This window comes from Sycon ciliatum, chromosome 12 (assembly GCF_964019385.1).
Source record: "Sycon ciliatum chromosome 12, ocSycCili1.1, whole genome shotgun sequence".
NCBI classification, from domain to species: Eukaryota; Metazoa; Porifera; class Calcarea; order Leucosolenida; family Sycettidae; genus Sycon; species Sycon ciliatum.
The window spans coordinates 19687270-19705050 of record NC_088654.1 but is presented as its reverse complement, the minus strand read 5'-3'; the positions used below and the strand labels follow the sequence as shown (position 1 = coordinate 19705050).

Here is a 17781-nt window from a genome sequence, read left to right as displayed (position 1 = left end):
CTCAACCTTCGGATGCAGGACATAATGTGCGTGTGTGGCGAAAGCCTGTTCGTCTTCAAACGCCCAGAACTCCAATACCTCCCCACTCGGATTCTGTTGTGTCCGACGTTGCGCCGTCAGTTTCTTCTGCCACCGCGTTGAATGTGGCCCCTGATCCTGGGGCGGCAACTCAAACTTCGGCTTCAGGCAGTAATGCGCGTGCGAGGCCAAATTATGTTCGTCGTCAACCATCCGGGACTCCATTATCTTCCTCCACGACCTCTGTTGTCCCCGACGTTGCGCCATCAGATTCTTCTGCCGCCGCCTTGAGTGTGACCCCTGATGTACTTGCTTCGATTGTTTCTCACGCCGTCGGCCAGGACCTCGAGCCCCTGATGGAGCGAGTAGAGCAGTTGGAATCTGCCGCAGCCGTCGTGCCGCCTATCAACTCCAGCTTCGTTCATGCATTGGGCCATCTGCCGGCTGCTCGTTCGTCGCTCTCTGTACCTGATAAACTCCGCGGGCGAATTGAACGCTGCGAGTTTATTGATTTCGACGCCCTCCTCCCGGACTAGCTGGGTGTAGAGCCTGATGTGTCCAGCTAGCGGTGGGGGCCAACTGCTCTGTCCAACTTGTACAGAAGCCGACTAATGCGCTATGTCCACGATGTAGCATCATGGCTCGAGGCGTTTACTGTCGACACGAGAGTATTTGTCGCGGCGGCTCCAGATAGGGCAAAAGATTTGCTGGCATATCAGACCACTATTCTGGATGCAAATAGCTCGTATCATGTGGACGCATGGCTAAGTTATAGTGCACCTCTCTGGTGCACCCAGTGGCTCAGGCCCGGTGTCCCTTTAGACCAGAGCCTCCATCCGTCGGCGCTGGGAGTGGAGGTCCGCCACAGTCCAGCGTGCCGAACCATCTTGGGAAGCCTATCTGCCGCAACTTCAACAGGGAACGGTGCAACAACTCATTTTGCTATCGTGCCCACGTGTGCCTTCAATGCCGTAGGAAGCACCCAGAAGCCAAATGTGGCAGGGGACAGTCCGCCACCTCAGCGTCTGCTCCGTATACATTCTGTGGAGACCCCATCAATGTTAGCCGGTTAGCCGGGCTCCTTAACCGTCATTCTGATCACTCCTTCTCTCCCTTTGTGTTACATGGGTTGTGTCACGGTTTCACGATAGGCGATCAGTCTGCTGCTATATATGGTGTTCATAGTTATCCCAATCACCTGTCGGCCATCCGTAATATGCAGTATGTTTCTTCTTATTTGACCAAATGTTGTGAAGCTGCACAGACAGCAGGTCCATTTAGAGCCACCCTTTCTGTGCATGCAGACATCTGGTCTGGGTGTTGTGCCGAAGTCCAATGGAAAACTTCATGGAATACGTGACCTGTCGTCTCCCGATGGCAGCAGTGTCAACGATGGTATACCACGCGGGCAGTTCAGCCTGCATTACGACTCCGTGGACACCGCAATTGCCACCATTATGCGACTCGGCAAGGGCTCCCTCTTGACAAAGGTAGATATCCGTAATTTATCACATGGCACGTAATTGTTGCCCGTACTCCAGCGAATCAGCACCTTTCGCGCCGCGGGCAATAATATGCGATATTGCCCGCAAAACAATAGTTTATTTGCCCGCAAAAAAATAGTTTATTTCAGTGATCGCGTGACTACGACGACTCTGTAGACTGTACGACTCTACGACGAGTCGCAATGTAGCATTGAGACGAAGATGGAATTCTTTTTGGAGATGGACATCCCGGCAATGGACATGGCCTCGGACGTCTGCCGTGTGGTGCTTGCAGGGATCATTTGTTCAGTCATGTTTGCAGCCTGAACGTCGGTAAGCTTGTGGATAATATTCAGTTCTGCTCGAAGTGGTACTGTGATCACAAACAATTCGATTTGAAATAACACAAATTCAACTCAGCGTCGTGCGTTTTCAAATCCTCGCAAAGTCACTGCCTGTGTGTGGTCTTCATGTGCCACGCAAAACTCTTACCAGGCTCATCTGTCCTCTGCCTTCGCCTTTGCTTGAACAACAAACACAACAATTCAGGAATGTGTTGCAATGAAAAATACAGCTATCTGGAGCTGAAAAAAAGAAGAAAAATTGTCCTCAGAATTACACACCAGGGAGTCGTCAAATACTTGCACTTGTTGCAGTACTGTATTTGACAACTTCCTGATACACATGTAAACATGAAGAAACTCTTTGTGGTAGCACTCTTAATTTTTCAACTGAAATTATGATTCTGCTGTATTTTATTGTCGTTGCCATGTCTATTGCTATGACGATGTGGTGCCGGCACTTTTTTTCTGTCTCCGTCTTTCAGTACTGTATACTCTCTGATGGCCTGTAGCAGACTTTTTGTTGGGGTGTAGGAGAAATATATTCATTTTTCCTGTTTTGATAATGATAGCACATCAATATACATTGTGGTCATAATGTGTTGGCATTTGGCCTAATTTCAACAGCAGCCCAATGGCCTGCTCTGTGGGCCATGTGATAAATTTGTTATCGCATGGTTGCTGCGGGCCTTATGGCATATTAGGGAGGTTTCGCTCTACGGAATTACGTATGAAAATAACGTATGAACTGCACGGAATTTTCATACGTAAAAAGCAGAGCTGTTGGGTTTTGCTCTACGTGATTTCTCCACGACTGCTAAACATGCGTTGTTGCTTTGGAGACGCGTTGGCTGCATGCGCCCGCCGTATGCACTATGAACCGAAACCGCGTTTTCCATGATATTATGCACGTGGTGTACGGTGTGTGTACCATGTGTTTCGCGCGGCTTGAATGTTGCCATGGACAAATGCGGAAAATGCGAAAAAATATTTCAAAAAGTCCTACGGAGGACCCAACGTAGGAAAGAGCTTTCCTACGGAAATCCGTAGAGAGATTTACGTATGAAAGTTGCCCTCGCTCCCCGGCGCGTACGACATACAGATTTTCATACGTTATTACGTAGAGCGAAACCTCCCTATTATTGCCCCTCGAGGTTAGCCCTCGGGCTAACCTCTCGGGGCAATAATATGCCATAAGGCCCTTGCAACCATGCGATAACATATACGCATTTCGCCTATGTCCCGTCGCCCCCTCGGACTGCCATCTTCTCGGCATCCGTTGGAATGGCATGCACTATTACGAGGTCCTTCTATTTGGTCTCCGCTCCTCACCATTCATCTTTAACCAGCTGGCAACTGCTATCAACTGCTGTCGTGGCACTAATGGCGCTATGACATGACAGTATGCCTCGTCAGCTGGTCTCAAAGTAAGACACACGTCAGCCATGCAGACGTAATGTAGAAGAAGACTGATTCATAATGAGGTAAGACATTGTCACTCTTCGACATGCATGCATCAAAGGAACGTAGAACGACACACGTAGAAACACACGTAGAACGACACACGTAGCAGAACGTAGATCGTAGATCGTACGACTAATATTAATAATAGATCAATCTATAACAGGCTGCAAGCCATCTAGAGGCTCCAAGCAGAGCCATCATACCAGTTGCTCGAATCGGCACTCCCGGCTTAATCCAAAACTCGGTTGCTCTGTTGTGAGGTGTGTGTGGGGGGGGGGGGGGGGGGGTGCTAAGTAGAGATACAAGCGAAAGTGCATGTTCTTTAAAAAAACAAAAAAAAACATGTTCTTTGAAGGTGAGTAAAGTGTCGTACTTTTAGTGGGGCCACAAAGGGTTAAGCACCAGACGACACTTGCTTGGAAAGTTATCCCTTTCTTGCTGGAACCCACATGGTCAGCCTCTGCGGACATGGACCTCTACATGGACTCATCCAGGGCCAGATTCTTTTTTTGCCATCGTCGCCACCGCATCCACAAGGGCACCACAACTGCGTCTGGAGTGCTCCCCTTCCATTGCGATAACCGTAGTGTATGTGACATCCGGCTCTGCTTACGCACAACGGGTCCCTGCTTAATGGCACTTATGTGCACTTTGTATGCCTTTGCTGCTCGACACAACTTTCATGTCATCATCTCCCACATCTCTGGCACTGACAACGCTACTACAAATTCTCTGTCTCGGTTTCGGACGGCCAAATTCCATCAACAGACGAATATTGCCAATCCGACACCATCTCAGGTACCCTCAGGTGACCTCAAAACGAATGCATGCAAGGGCAGCTAGCTACATCAAATCCGTCAACCCGTAGTCACCCAACAGAAATGATAGAATGATTTTGTAAACGCAAAATAATATCGCGGAACGATCGCAGACCACAATCTCGAAAGGAAAGGTTCAACTGTGAAAGAATGCTGCAACAGAGAGAGGTGTTACTTCGGATAGATATAGCATCACAGAATGCAGACAACAAAGCAGAATCGTTCGCGTAGACCGACGGAGCAGCAGCTATCAAGCGCTACAAGCAAAAAAAACACAGAAGAGGCAAACAAAATTCAGACAAGGTAATGTGAAAATAATGAGTGTCAAAGAACACTAGCCAATGACACAGTGAGTATCACCTTGTCACTTGCTACAATTCCATATCGTGATGCAGATTATTTTGTCACGAAATACCCCTACTATGCTGCAACATACTGACCTGTTGAAAAAGAACTTTTTTTAAATATACCTCTACACCACAAATGTTCTCCTTTCGTTTTTTGCACAGATCCAGAAAGAGTAATGTCAGTCACTGTGAACCCAACCCCAACTTCTCTGGTAGTAATGTGGACTCCTCTGACTAACACACAGTGGAATGCAGCGGGTACTAGAGAGTACGTCGTTTCATGTCCGAGATCATCACCATTAGCATCAGCCATAGCAACAGTACAAGCTACTGATTCTAACGGTGATCTAATCCCTACCTCTTTAACTGCAGAGGTTGATGGTCTAACCCATGCTACAAAGTACACATGCACTTTAACAGCCCGCGCAAGCTACACAACACCAACCAGGAGTTTCTTGAGCACGGAGACTGTTGTGGATACTACCACTCAAACACGTAAGTACACATGGTGGCCTTTAGTTTGGTACAGGCCATTACAGAATGTTGTGTGTGTGTTGTGCCCTACAGTACCCCCTCATGCATAATCAGCATCCTCATTCTGTTATAGATAAACATGTTGGTGGCCAGTACTGACGACAGGAACCACTCTCAAACATATCGGGCAGTGTTTTCGAATGTCAGAGAAAGTTGCTCCTCGCGTATACGTTGTGTGCAAGTAGGTGGGTAGGTAGGTAAGTAGGTAGGTAGGTAGGTAGGTAGGTAGGTAGGTGTGTGTATGTGTATGTGTGCGAGTGGGTGCGCGCGCGCGTGTGCGTGTGTGTTGTAACTGCCTTTTCTCTACCTGCTCTCAGTCCCGTGCCATCTCCACACTTATACAAAGGGACGACGATAACTACATTTGAAAGACTGTTTATTGCAAGACCACTACGGATGCACAACTAGACATGACGAACTCAAGACGAAGACTGCTTTTCACACCACAGCAACACGCGCATGCACCAAGACCACGTACACACGACGTACACAAAATAACGTACTACAACATGTGCACGGGCGTGTGCGCGTGCGTGGGTTTGGGTGTGCTATAAAGTCGGGTGGAAGCTAGTTGGTGACTGAACGGCGAAGGGCAAGCTCCTGTCATCAAGGGTCACAGAATCCCAGTTTGCTGACGACGCTGCACTGTACGCAACATCTCGGCCTGCCTTCGAAGCGATGACATCCAGCATCATCACATGTGCAAGCAGCTGGGGCCTAACGGTCAGTGTCAGAAAGACCAAGGCAAGGGAATTGCTGTGGGTAAGTTTGATTTTATTATTATTTATTTTTTTACTACAAAGCACTGGCCAGCAACATAAAAGGGGAGGTAGACAAAATTGGACAAGCGAACATTGACAACACAGAGGAGCCTGGCATGCGTGCCGATGAGGTAGGTCAACCTCCCCCGACCTAGTGGTCTCGGGTTCAACAATTGGTCTACGCATCAGGAAGGGGAAATGGACAGAGAAAGGGAGAATGAGCATCAGGAGCTTCCCAGGAGAGGAAGAGTGAGAGAGAGAGAGAAACAGAAAATGATAATAATAGAGACAACCGGTTATTCTCAGTGCTGGTGGACTTCAGTGGCCCATAGCCAATTGGTCTGGCGGAGGTGATGGTAGGCCTTGGTCTTGAATGTCGGCAATTTCTTGAGAGTTGGGCGTTCGACGAGAATTGGGGCGGGCAGTGTGTTCCAGCTCTCCAGGACAAAGTATGGGAAGGAGCGGCGGATGAACTCGGGACTGGAGGCTGGAAGAGGAGTTGCGAGTTGGAAAGAGTGGCCACCGAGGGACTGGCGTTGTCGGCGCGTCCGGGGTGCAGCGTTAACTCTTGCTGGGGGAGGTACCATGTTGGTAAGCAGAGCTGGACCTGGTATGCCTTGCAGCTTATACAGGTAGCACAGCCCGTAAACATGCCTTCGGATTGCCAGGCTGGGGAGGAATGAGGGGCCAATAACCTTCATGGCTCGACGCTGGACCAGGTCCAGCTGATGGAGGTGACAATGTGCCGCACTTGCCCAGACGAGAGGGGCGTACTCCAATATAGGCCGTACAAATCCTTTGTACACAGTTAGGCGCCCTGCTCTGTCCAGGATCCGAGATGCTTTTCGGAGCAGGCCGAGTCGCTGGTTGGCTCTAACGGCAAGGGAACGGATGTGGGCCCGAAGGAGAGAGTACTGTCAAATAACACTCCTAGCAGCTTGAGCTGGGGGCTCTCTGTATTTGTATTTATGGAATCTCCACAGTCCTTAGCCTAAATCGAGGGAGTCTCAGTCAACCGCTTATGAAGAAGAAGCAGAGGAAAAAAAAGTATATATAGAATGATGCGGGATGGTATTAATTTAACACAGTGCTCTATGACATCGCACACGCGCTGGCACTACACGGGCACTAAGAATATCGCCATTTCACTCACCAGTAACGGATTCTCATCATCTTAGGCTCTCTGGAAAGCTAAGAATCTCCCCTGTCGATCCATGGTGATCAGTGCTCTGTAGGCACAGGAGAGCAGCCTACAAACACTCGAAAACTGCTCCAATGCGCCATTGTAGTGCTATTCTACACTCAGCGACAATTTCTTTCGATTTGCAGCTCATACTCAACGTACAGCGACGACTCAAACACCAGCAGAATCAGGCTGTTCTAGCGCTGAGTTTTGTATATGTCACGTATGGGCTGTTCCCTGGGGAAATCCCACGTAATCAAACACCTTGTCAACTGTAGCATGCAGTGTGTCCCAGTCACCGGCTTGAAATTTCAACTGCACCTGTTTCCTGAACTTCGAGCTTCGGCGCCTGAGTATTTTACTTTGTGCTTTATCGAATGACACATCGTTGGAAAGCTGCGTTCAATAGCTTTCCAATGAGCCATCATTTATTGAATTTGAAGTAGGGAGGGCGAAGTTATAGCTGTTTGTACAGTGTGTGGTAGTCCCACTGACCTATGTCTGATAGTTGCATGACTCTTGTTGTAATGTACGTTTTGTCTCTGTCATTGATGTGCTTTCAGTAATCTGCTGATATGCTAGAAGCACACTAGACCTACCTGCACTGCGTTCTTTCTGTACGCACTCTCCACATACCGGTACTTGGCATGTCCTAGCCCTAGCGCTGTGTAGTGCCATGCAGTCTACCAGTGACGTAGGTGTCAAGTGATACTTGTTTTAGCTACATTGTAGTGATTGTACATATCGACGGGTCCTGGCGCAAGGTCGAGGAGATGGAGAGAGAGAGAGAGAGCCCGAGAATGGCGGCCAGATCCATATTGTCCTGATTACGTATTATCCAGAACCCTTTCCTTGTATTTATTCTTATTGCATGTATTGACTATCCTTTTGACTGATTGAACCGGCTGGTGTGATTGACGAGTTGACTAAAACATTGGCGCAGTGAACAGAATTCTTTTCAGAAATAGGTCACTCGTTGCAGTTTGTATTTTTCACCACGCACGTGGGAAATGGCAGCACAGGTAAAAGTCGGCGTCCGCCTTGACCTGGACCACGAGCTGGGAAACGATCATTTCCTAACATGGAGAAGTCATTTGGAGATTGGCTTTGCACTCCACGAAGTGAAGGATCAGTTGAAGCAGTATTTGGCAGCAGCTGCCAATTTAAGCAAGTCAGCAAGCCACTATTTATGGCAGAGTTACCCGACAGTGCCAACTACTTCAACCAATCCCTACAACGACCTTATCAAATTGTTCCAAGAGTATTTCGGCTCGAAGCAGAGTGCAGCGTCCCGTTTGGCGGAATTGTTTGCAATCGAACAACGTCCTGGGGAGACAGTACAGGCCTTTCGGCTGCGGGCGCAAAAGGACATGAGGGTTTGTAACCTGACCAGCACTCGTAGTGCCGAGGAACTACTGGGAGTTGTGGGAGTCCACCTGCTTGCATGGGGGCTCAGCTCTGCCAGTGCCCGAAAGAGTGTCTTGGAGCACGATGCGCAGGACTTGAGGTCTGCCGCAGCCAAGGCGCAGGCAGTGGTATTAGCTGAAGAGGGTGCCAAAGAAGCACCAGTGCCAGAGGTCAGCTATGCAGCTACACGTCAAGCTGGACATGCACCATTGCCAGCATCAGGCTGTGGATATTGTGGGGAGATGCACGCTCCAGGCAAGCCGAACTGCCCAGCGGCGCATATGTTCTGTGCCCAGTGTGGGCGTAAGGGACATTTTGCATCGGTGTGCCGTGCCGGATTTGGTCCCGGTTCCAGTCGCAGAGCACGTCATCAAGGCCACACAACCGATCAGCACCAGCCGTTTCGTCACTCCGAACTGGTGCAGCACCACCAGCCATACAGTCCACCAAGCCACCAGAAGCCTATGAAACCATCGGGGTACAGGCAGGGAAGACCGGTTTCACTCTTCCTCTGAGGCAGGTAACATTGGACAGCCGGCACACATTGTCGCTAAGAGTGGACTCTGCCAGCATGGTTTCCATCATCCCTAAGGCATTACTCCCATCGGGGTATGTCCTGTTACCGCCGCCATGCCCACTCCAACCAGTGAAGACGCAACGCATAACAGCTGTGGGCGTGTTTGAGGATAACCTGAGCTATCAGGGCCGCGAAACGACTGAGACTATCTTTGTAGTCGATAACGCACAATGCAGTGTGCCAGCGTTTCTGGGAGAGCATGCCTCCATCCGTTTAGGTCTTCTGGCATTGCCGATTTCAGCAGTTGAAATACCAGCCTGTCGACGGCCTAACATCACTCCCTGCTATGCGCGGCCCGATAACAATCGCTCTTGATCCGGATCACCCTCCGTCTCAACAGTCATCTCGACGGGTAGCACCGGCACTGCTAACCTCGCTACGCCAACAACTAGATGCATGGCTAGAACAAGGAGTGGTCGAGATGGCGGAGGAAGTAACGGCTCAGGACTTTGTTTCCCCACTGGTTGCTACACCGAAACCCAACAAAACCATGCGCTTGTGCATAGATTGACGACAAGTCAACGCAGCGGTAAGGCGACCGGGTGTGCAACTCCCAGCAGGTAATGAGCTTCTAGCTCAACTGTCGGGCACACAGCTGTTCTCGAAGCTTGACCTTAAGTCCGGGTATTCTCAGCTCGAGATCTCACCTGAATGTCGTCATGCCTTCGTGGTCACCTCACCCTTGGGGTACTTCCGTTTCTGTCGTTTACCGTTCGCCGTGTCCACCGGCCCTGAATTATTTTAATGTAAGATGGAGGAAATTCTGGCATCCTGTCCATCCCATGTGCGGCCTGAGGAAAGGGTGGCGCGATGCTGCGCAGACGGATCTAGCAGTGTTGGGCATCGACAAATGGTACGACTTGGCAGAGGATAGACAGGAATGGCGGGCCGCTTACAATGTTCTGCCCCGCCCGAACCCGTTTGTGTGCCTCTGCGGGTACCTTGTATGGCTGTCTCTTCTCCAGGAGTGGTTTGCCTCATCACGAATGCCTCGGTGAGCGCTATAAACCTGTATCAGAATAGAGAGGTAGCCGACAATATTCTGCCTACCAGCGCTGGTTTCGCAGTGCCGGAAGTTTGGCGGTCCACAAGTGCCCCATCCCCCAAACGCTCCCCACGACATCATCTCAAGCCCCATACCGAACAGCGGTGTCCACCATCGCTGCTCAGCCGACTATTCCTGCGCCTCTAGTCCCACTCGCTCTCTTATGTTGCAAGGCCCACTGTGGGGCCTGTGGTTGGTGCTGCCACTCTACTCGTGGCTTCCAGATCCATAGAGATGGCTCTCTCCCGGTACCAATTGAACATGGTCCCTGACCTCTCAGCGGTCTGCCGACTTAGTGCTAGTGAAGCTTATATCAGATCTTTTCAGTGTGTGCCCTGCAATCATCGTTTCACATTTTACTCATGCATGTTGACATAGGAAATATTTACAGCAAAACTAGTCCTCCTTGCTGTTATATCAGATCAACTCTGATTTACGACCCACTTGTTACGAAACTAGCTCGTTTGCCCCGTGCAACCGCATATCAGAGCAATATCCATGACCATTACTGGTTACACGGGTACAATACCATTATAGAAATTGGGAGAGCAAAATATGAATTACAAGTCGAAGGAAACCTCCATGGCCAACAACTTTTAAAACCAAAAAAGGACCAGCAGAAAAACAAGCTGCCATGCTTGCATGTAAAAATTCATCATACAAGATGTACACCGCTAGCGTATACCACTGGCATACGGAAAAAAACATGCGCAGTCTGCAGCGGACCAAGTTAACCACAAAGGTCCGCCACTATGCAAATACACTTGAACGAAGAGAACTTCGCGGAGACAACAATTTTTAATGAAGCAATAAATAGAACTAAATCTGCCATCAGCAAACTTACAGACAAGCAACAAAAATGGTGAGTAGGTGGCACAAAAGAAGGTTAGACAACCGGAATGTGAAAATGTGAAGTGAAGTGAGAGAAGCAAACTGGGGAAAAAAAGGAACTTAACAAAGCAGCAGCTTGAGTCGTTTGGCAGCGAATAGAGCTGCATGCTGCTGGGTGCACTCATTGTTTTTTGCTTGGCTTGCCTTCACTTCAGTCACGATAATCCACTGATAATAGTAACATGGAAATCAATTCTGGAAAACATTTGACTTCGTTCATACATGCTGATGACGGCAGAGTTACAGTCAACGTTGCGTATAACAACACTCGGTGGGGCATCAGAAAAGTGTCATTATACCCGAAGTCTCATTATATGTATTAAAATAAGATGGGACTTTGCTCTGGGCATGGAAATCCTGTCGTTATTCTCGAAATGTCGTTATATCCGCAGTCGTTATTAGTGAAGTTGACTGTAGTTCATTACCTACGACTGAATGTGCTGGACTCGTGGCCAGAACCAGGTCTGGAGTCTCGCTAGCTGATGGAGCACCAGTAGCTGCATGTACAGCACTTCGTCAGAGTAATGGTGATAGCTGCTTCGTTGTAGCTTTTTGTCGGTCAAAGCGAGCTCCTCCATCACAGCAGTGTTGGCTGCCTCTGTTGCGCTGCTTTCCTCTGCCGGCGGTAAGTAAGCAGGCACAGGCAGAGGCGCATTGGTTGACCCAGATGCTTTCTTCTGAGAGCTGATCCATTGAAAAAGCGACATGGCTCTTTGACAATTTACAACAACAGTAAAAGCACAAACGAGCAGCTCCAGCTCAGGCAAAGAAGTGGCAAAGTTACGAAAGATTGTCCACGATAATTTCAGATTTAACTAGCAAACAACAAAAGTCATCTGACGGATCTGAACGAACAGCTAGTTCGGCGCGCACCTTCCGCGAAATAGCTCAGCACAGTCATGTACATGATAGTACAGTCACATAGACAAGGTATGCACACAGCTACAGACAATCATGTACATGATAGTGCAGTCACATAGACAAGGTATGCACACAGCTACAGACAATCATGTTCATGTACATGATAGTACAGTCACATAGACAAGGTATGCACACAGCTACAGACAGTCATGTACATGGTAGATATTGGTTATAACGTACCCTTCTGATTTTTCACATTTTATCACTATAACCGGTATATCACTACAGGCGATTTTCAACTGCGCCGCGTGTCATACATACACATTATACATGTGTGGGTACTCGATCGCGCTAATGTAGCAAACTGATACGTGATGGATACTACTGCACCTTCTCCAGTCTAGAGTGAAGAACTTCTTGGCCTAAAGGCATCATCCAGGAAGCATCAGACCAGAATACACTATGACAACACACATGTGGCTCCAAGTCGAGACATCAATGCCTCACACTCGTGGGTTGCTATCACTATAGACGATAATTTTTCTGCACAAAGAGGTGGTTTGAATGGTGATTCTGTATCCTTATAGCCAATTTATACTGTTGTAACTCGCTTTCTCTTCCTGCTCCCAGTCCCGTGCCATCTCCACACTTGTACAAATGGACGACGATAACTACATTTAGAAGACTATATTTGTGACAAGACGACGGAACCACAACTATACATGACGAACTGAAGACGAAGACATGATGAACTCAAGACGAAGACAGCTTTTCACACCACAGCAACACGCGCATGCACCAACATGACGTACACACGACGTACACAAAATAACGTACTACAACAATACTACGATATATTGGTTATAATGATAATTTGACTGGCTTTTTCTGGTTTTGCTTTTGATATTTTCATTTTGTATCAATATAGCCGGTTTATCACTATGTCCGATGACTTTATAACCGATATCCACTGTACAGTCACATAGACAAGGCATGCACACAGCTACAGACAGTCATGTACATGATAGTACAGTCACATAGACAAAGGCATGCACACAGCTACAGGCAATCATGTACACTGACCATGACTGTAGTACTGATCAATGTAGTATACGCTATGCACTACTTCCTTTCAAATTCTTCAGTTCCCGGTGATTCGAATTCGCGTTTTGGCGGTGATCGCGAAACTCGCGAAAATTATCCGCTCGCGAAAGTTTCCCGGTTTACAGTATATGTTGGACTCAGTAGAGTGTCCATTCCCTGTTATGATGTCCATTCCCTATATGATGTCCATTCCCTATATGATGTCAATTCCCTATATGATGTCCACTCCCTATAATTATGATGTCCATTCCCTATTATGATGTCCATTCCCTATAATATTTATTATTATGATGTCCATTCCCTATATGATGTCCATCCTCTATATAGAGTACATTGGTCCAAAATCCACTGTACACAATCTAAACTACTTCGAGGAGTCAACTTTAAGTGCAAATTAGATTAACATCACTGCTCTTGCCCTGCCTCCAATGCCATCGCTACGTGCATCTCTGTGCGTTTTTCCAGCGTTTGTACCATGATGGTTTGTGGCTTGTGCAGCCAGTTTACCGACGACACAGCCCTTGTCTGTTCCAGCAGCTCTCCCGCGCACTATGCCGCACACTGCCGCGCACTATAGAGCATTGTGCCACCGCCGCTGGTTGGTTAGAGCGCTGGCGCCTCCTAATCAACACTGCAAAAACGGTAGTCCTCACCTTCTACAACGGAAATCCCCCCCCCCCCCCACCATCTCCCAAGCATAGAGCTCAAAAACGAACATCTCAGAAATGTCCCGCAACATGGCCACCTCGGCATCATCTTTCAGCACGACCTAAGATGGACAGCCCACCTTGACTTTGTGCTGAAGAATGCTGTAAAATCATTTAATATTCTCTTCAGGCTGAAATGAACTCTACACACTAAATCACTCTCTCTCTCATTTACAAAAAAAATGTATCCTGCCTATTATTGAATATGCATACATTGCTGTAACCCCGCTCTCAATCACAGTCCTTGACCGCCTTGAGCGAATACACCGCAATGCGGCCAGAATTTGCCTCCGTCTCCCCCTCTTCACTCCTCTGAATCATTAAGCACTGCTCCATCTGCTCAAATGGCTGACAATGTTCTCTCGCTGCAAAGTAAAGCTCACCCTTCTTGCCAACTCCATAAAATACCAATATGCCCCAAAACATATACGCATGCTCAACACCCCGCTCAAGTTACGCCCCAGTATAGCCTTCAACACACACGCACTTGGCACCTCCCAACCACCTGAACCGACCGCTGTAAAGACACCCAATTGTAAAAGTCTGTAGAATACTACAATGCCCTCCCTGCTATGATTTGTAACATTCCCTCATAACCTGTTTTCAAACAAGAAATTTACTCACTGCTGATTATTATATCTTGCTCATTGCCCTGTCGATACCGGATTCACTCAGAACCGACATAAATGGTTGGGATAAGACAGATTACTACTGGTTTTCCCTCAACCAGTGAATATTTTACCATAATGGAAGGCAAATGAAAAGGCGACGAGGAGACAATAACTTTATTAATGCGATTAATAGTATAAGTGAAGCGGACATTACGAAATGATGAATGAGAATACATGTATCAAAATTGATGTTCCTAATCGATTTTTTATTTTTATTTTTCACACCTCACCTTGTATACTTCCCACTATCCTATAGACCTATAAGTAGTTTGTTTCTCCGTATAGCCTCTATTGTGGGACGATTTTTCCCTGATGATAGTCTCAAGAAAATCGATTAGGAACATCAATTTTGATACATGTATTCTCATTCATAATTTCGTAATGTCCGCTTCACTTATACTATTAATCGCATTAATAATGGAAGGCATTAGAGCTCGAAGCTCGGTGGTGAAGTGAATGCCAACACTTAGGCGAGAGCGGGGAATTTAGCCACATCAGCAGCTTGTTACAACATGGTGCATTATTATCGTATAGCGCATGCGAAGAACATAATTCTGAATATACGCTAAAAGCAAGCTGGGAGTTTTAGAGCTGCTGTACATAAATGATGCGGATGCGGACACGAGAGCGCATGTGCTACTTTCAGTTTTACAAAAGAGAAATGCAGGCAACATGAAAAATATATTCGGAGGGAAGCTTTTTCTACGAAAACGAAAATGCAGAGAGAACATCATATAAACGTGGAGCAGTATCAGTGTTATGAGACTGGAGAAGTATGTTATGAGACTGGAGAAGCCTGTTACTCTAAAAAGCCGGAGTAACTAAAGGTAGGCTTGTTTCGTGACATACGTTATTTTATTATTGTAATATGACCGTGCACATACATTATAACATTCCTCCCCCCCCCCCCAAAAAAGAAAAAGGTGCATATAGCTAGGTTCAGTTCTTTTGAGCCAAAAGCGTGATCTGCAATTAGTCTGGTTGTAGGCTTAGAGATACTTACCAAACGGCATGGTTGAGCTGGTACTACCGCCGTAGTACTGTCCAACTGCTGCGGAGAAGTACTCGGTGTTGTAGTAGCGGGTTGTGACTGCACTGGTGTCACTGGCTGACTTGATTCTAGTAGCGGTTTCAGACGCGTAATAGCAGAAGCAGGTGTCCACTTCCGTGACCTCATGTTGTGAGCCCATATGCTGTCGCCAGGAGTGAATGCCCTGGTAGCAGTGTTGTAACTGCCTTTTCTCTAACTGCTCCCAGTCCCGTGCCATCTCCACACTTATACAAAGGGACGATGATAACTACTTTTGAAAGACTGTTTATTACAAGATGACTACGGAAACACAACTAGACATGACGAACTCGATACGAAGACTGCTTTTCACACCACAGCAACATGCACATGCACCAACATGACGTACACACGACGTACACAAAATAACTTACTACAACAGCAGTGCCGGATTCTTGCTTACTCTGCATGTACCGGTGGGAAATAGAAACGAAAACCGAGTCACGGGCACACACTTCATTATGATGCTAGCAGGAGTGACTTGGGAAGTTGAGTGAGGCGTATTCCTGTACCTTAACAGAAACTTGGAGATGACGTCAGGAATAGGATCGGATGACTTGCGCAACTACTTCTTCATTTCTTGAACAAGTTGTTCTACCTGACCGTTCAACGCTGGATGATATGGTGGCGTCTTCTTACACCGGATACCGTTCTTTTCGCAGAACACTGCAAAGAGGGAGGAGGTGAATTGAAGACCATTGTCCGATACCATCATGAGCGGTATGCCCACATAGCTGACAAATCGATGCAAGCAGGATAGTGTTTCCTCGGTTGTTGCAGATTTACCAAGAACAAAGATATCAGCCCACTTGGAGAAAGCGTCTACAATCAACAAGAACTGCTGTCCTGCATATTACGCAGAGTCAATGTGATCTCCCTCAAATGCTCGATTAGGATAAAGCCAATGATGAATGGGTGCTTTGTCAGGCATGCGACTCTGCTGTTGACACAATTGGCAACTGGCTGCTAAAGTGACTATGTTACTGTCAAGGTGCATCCACCAAAAGAACGACCTGGCTGCTGCTTTCATCCTAGAAACGCCTGGATGATCAGTGTGTAATTCTTGCAACAGACTGGTGCGGAAGGCAAGTGGAATGACAACACGCATGCCCCAGATAATGCAGCCTTGTTCTACTGACAATTGCTCTCGGATATGATAATGCGTCATGAATGAGGATTCCGCACTGGGACTGGTGCTCCTGCATCGTCCGGAGGTAATCCAGGGGTTTGCTGGCTGTTTACACATGTCTGTGTTAGTCACCAGTGAGGAGAGGAGGTCTTCAGCACGCGCCGAATCTGGGTGATTGCATGTTGTGGTAGTAGGAGTAGTTGTGTCGGTGTGCGGTGAGTTGGATGTTGTCGTACCTGTACCTGTGCTGACCTGTACCTGTGCTGCCTGGCGGCGTTCCGGGGTGCACGGTTGTGCTTGTTGCCGACATGGGTGATGTAAGTCGTACTGGTCGTTGACTGAATCGTTTGGGTGTAAGCTGGGGGAGCAGGTCTGCTTTCGGCGTGCTGTTGGCACAGTCGGAGGCCGTTTCGGATACGGCGCTGGCGTTGGTCAAACTCAGGACCTCTTTTGGTGCCGAATCGGTATGGTGAGAGTCAGCTTCATCTCTGCTAGCACTGTTCCTCTCTGTGCTGCCAGTGCTAGTGCCGCTGCCTTCTCTGCCGGCATGCGTGGAGGTGTGTGCACTGCGACGGTTTTTGGCAGGTACGTACGATGTGACCTATCTGGCCACATAGCTTGCACGTGCCTGCCTGGCCGTCGTAGATGATGCGGAGCTCGTGGGAACCTTCTGCAGCACGCAGATACGACGGGATCGAACTGCCTGGTTTTAGTTCGAACGTGGCGAATCGCACACCAGTTGCTCTTTGGGTGCCGTGTTGTATCTCACCGATAAGCTTTCTGTACGGTGAGAGAGCAGCTTTGAACACACCGTCTGAGATCCAGATCGAAGCATCATGGATGTGTAGCTGTGTTGTTGGTGCGGAAACAAAGCATGGTGAAACTCGTTCGCCCTTGCAATCGAAGCCATTGAGCACCAACAATTTGGCTTTTTCATATGACTCAACGGTAAGTCTACATTGACCCCTGCTTGTTGTCTGCATCAAAATGATGCCGGTGATACCTTGCTCTTCTTGGAGCTTTATGTAGGCCCCCACGCTTACCTGGGCTTGCGAGGGGAATGCAACAGTGTTCTTCTTCAGTGTCGAAGACGAGAGCTGTCGCCAGGGCTCCGTATCAGCTCCGTTTCCGGCCATGACTCCTGGCGGTTGTAGTGAATCAGCACTCTAAGTGATCTAGTTTACTACCTGTGCATCCACAGCCATACGGGCCGGGAGCGGACTGCAACCCCTTTTGGACGATCGTTTCAGGCCACGTGCGCACGCCCCCAGCCCTGCCTTATATTTTTCGAAACCTAGGTCAAAACCTTTGAGGGGGGGGGGGGGCGCCCCCGGCGCACCCCCCCCCCCCCCCCCAAACCCACCACTGAT

At 48.1% G+C, this 17781-nt stretch overlaps 1 protein-coding gene across 1 annotated transcript in view; it reads left to right on the top strand.

Annotated features, from left to right (window-relative positions):
- Window positions 1-17781, top strand: part of LOC135828877 (uncharacterized) — a 197871-nt gene that overhangs the window by 42282 nt on the left and 137808 nt on the right. The window contains exon 2 of the mRNA XM_065341309.1: window positions 4635-4967. Coding sequence (XP_065197381.1) covers window positions 4635-4967 — 333 coding nt within the window. The remainder of the gene's footprint in view (window positions 1-4634; window positions 4968-17781) is intronic.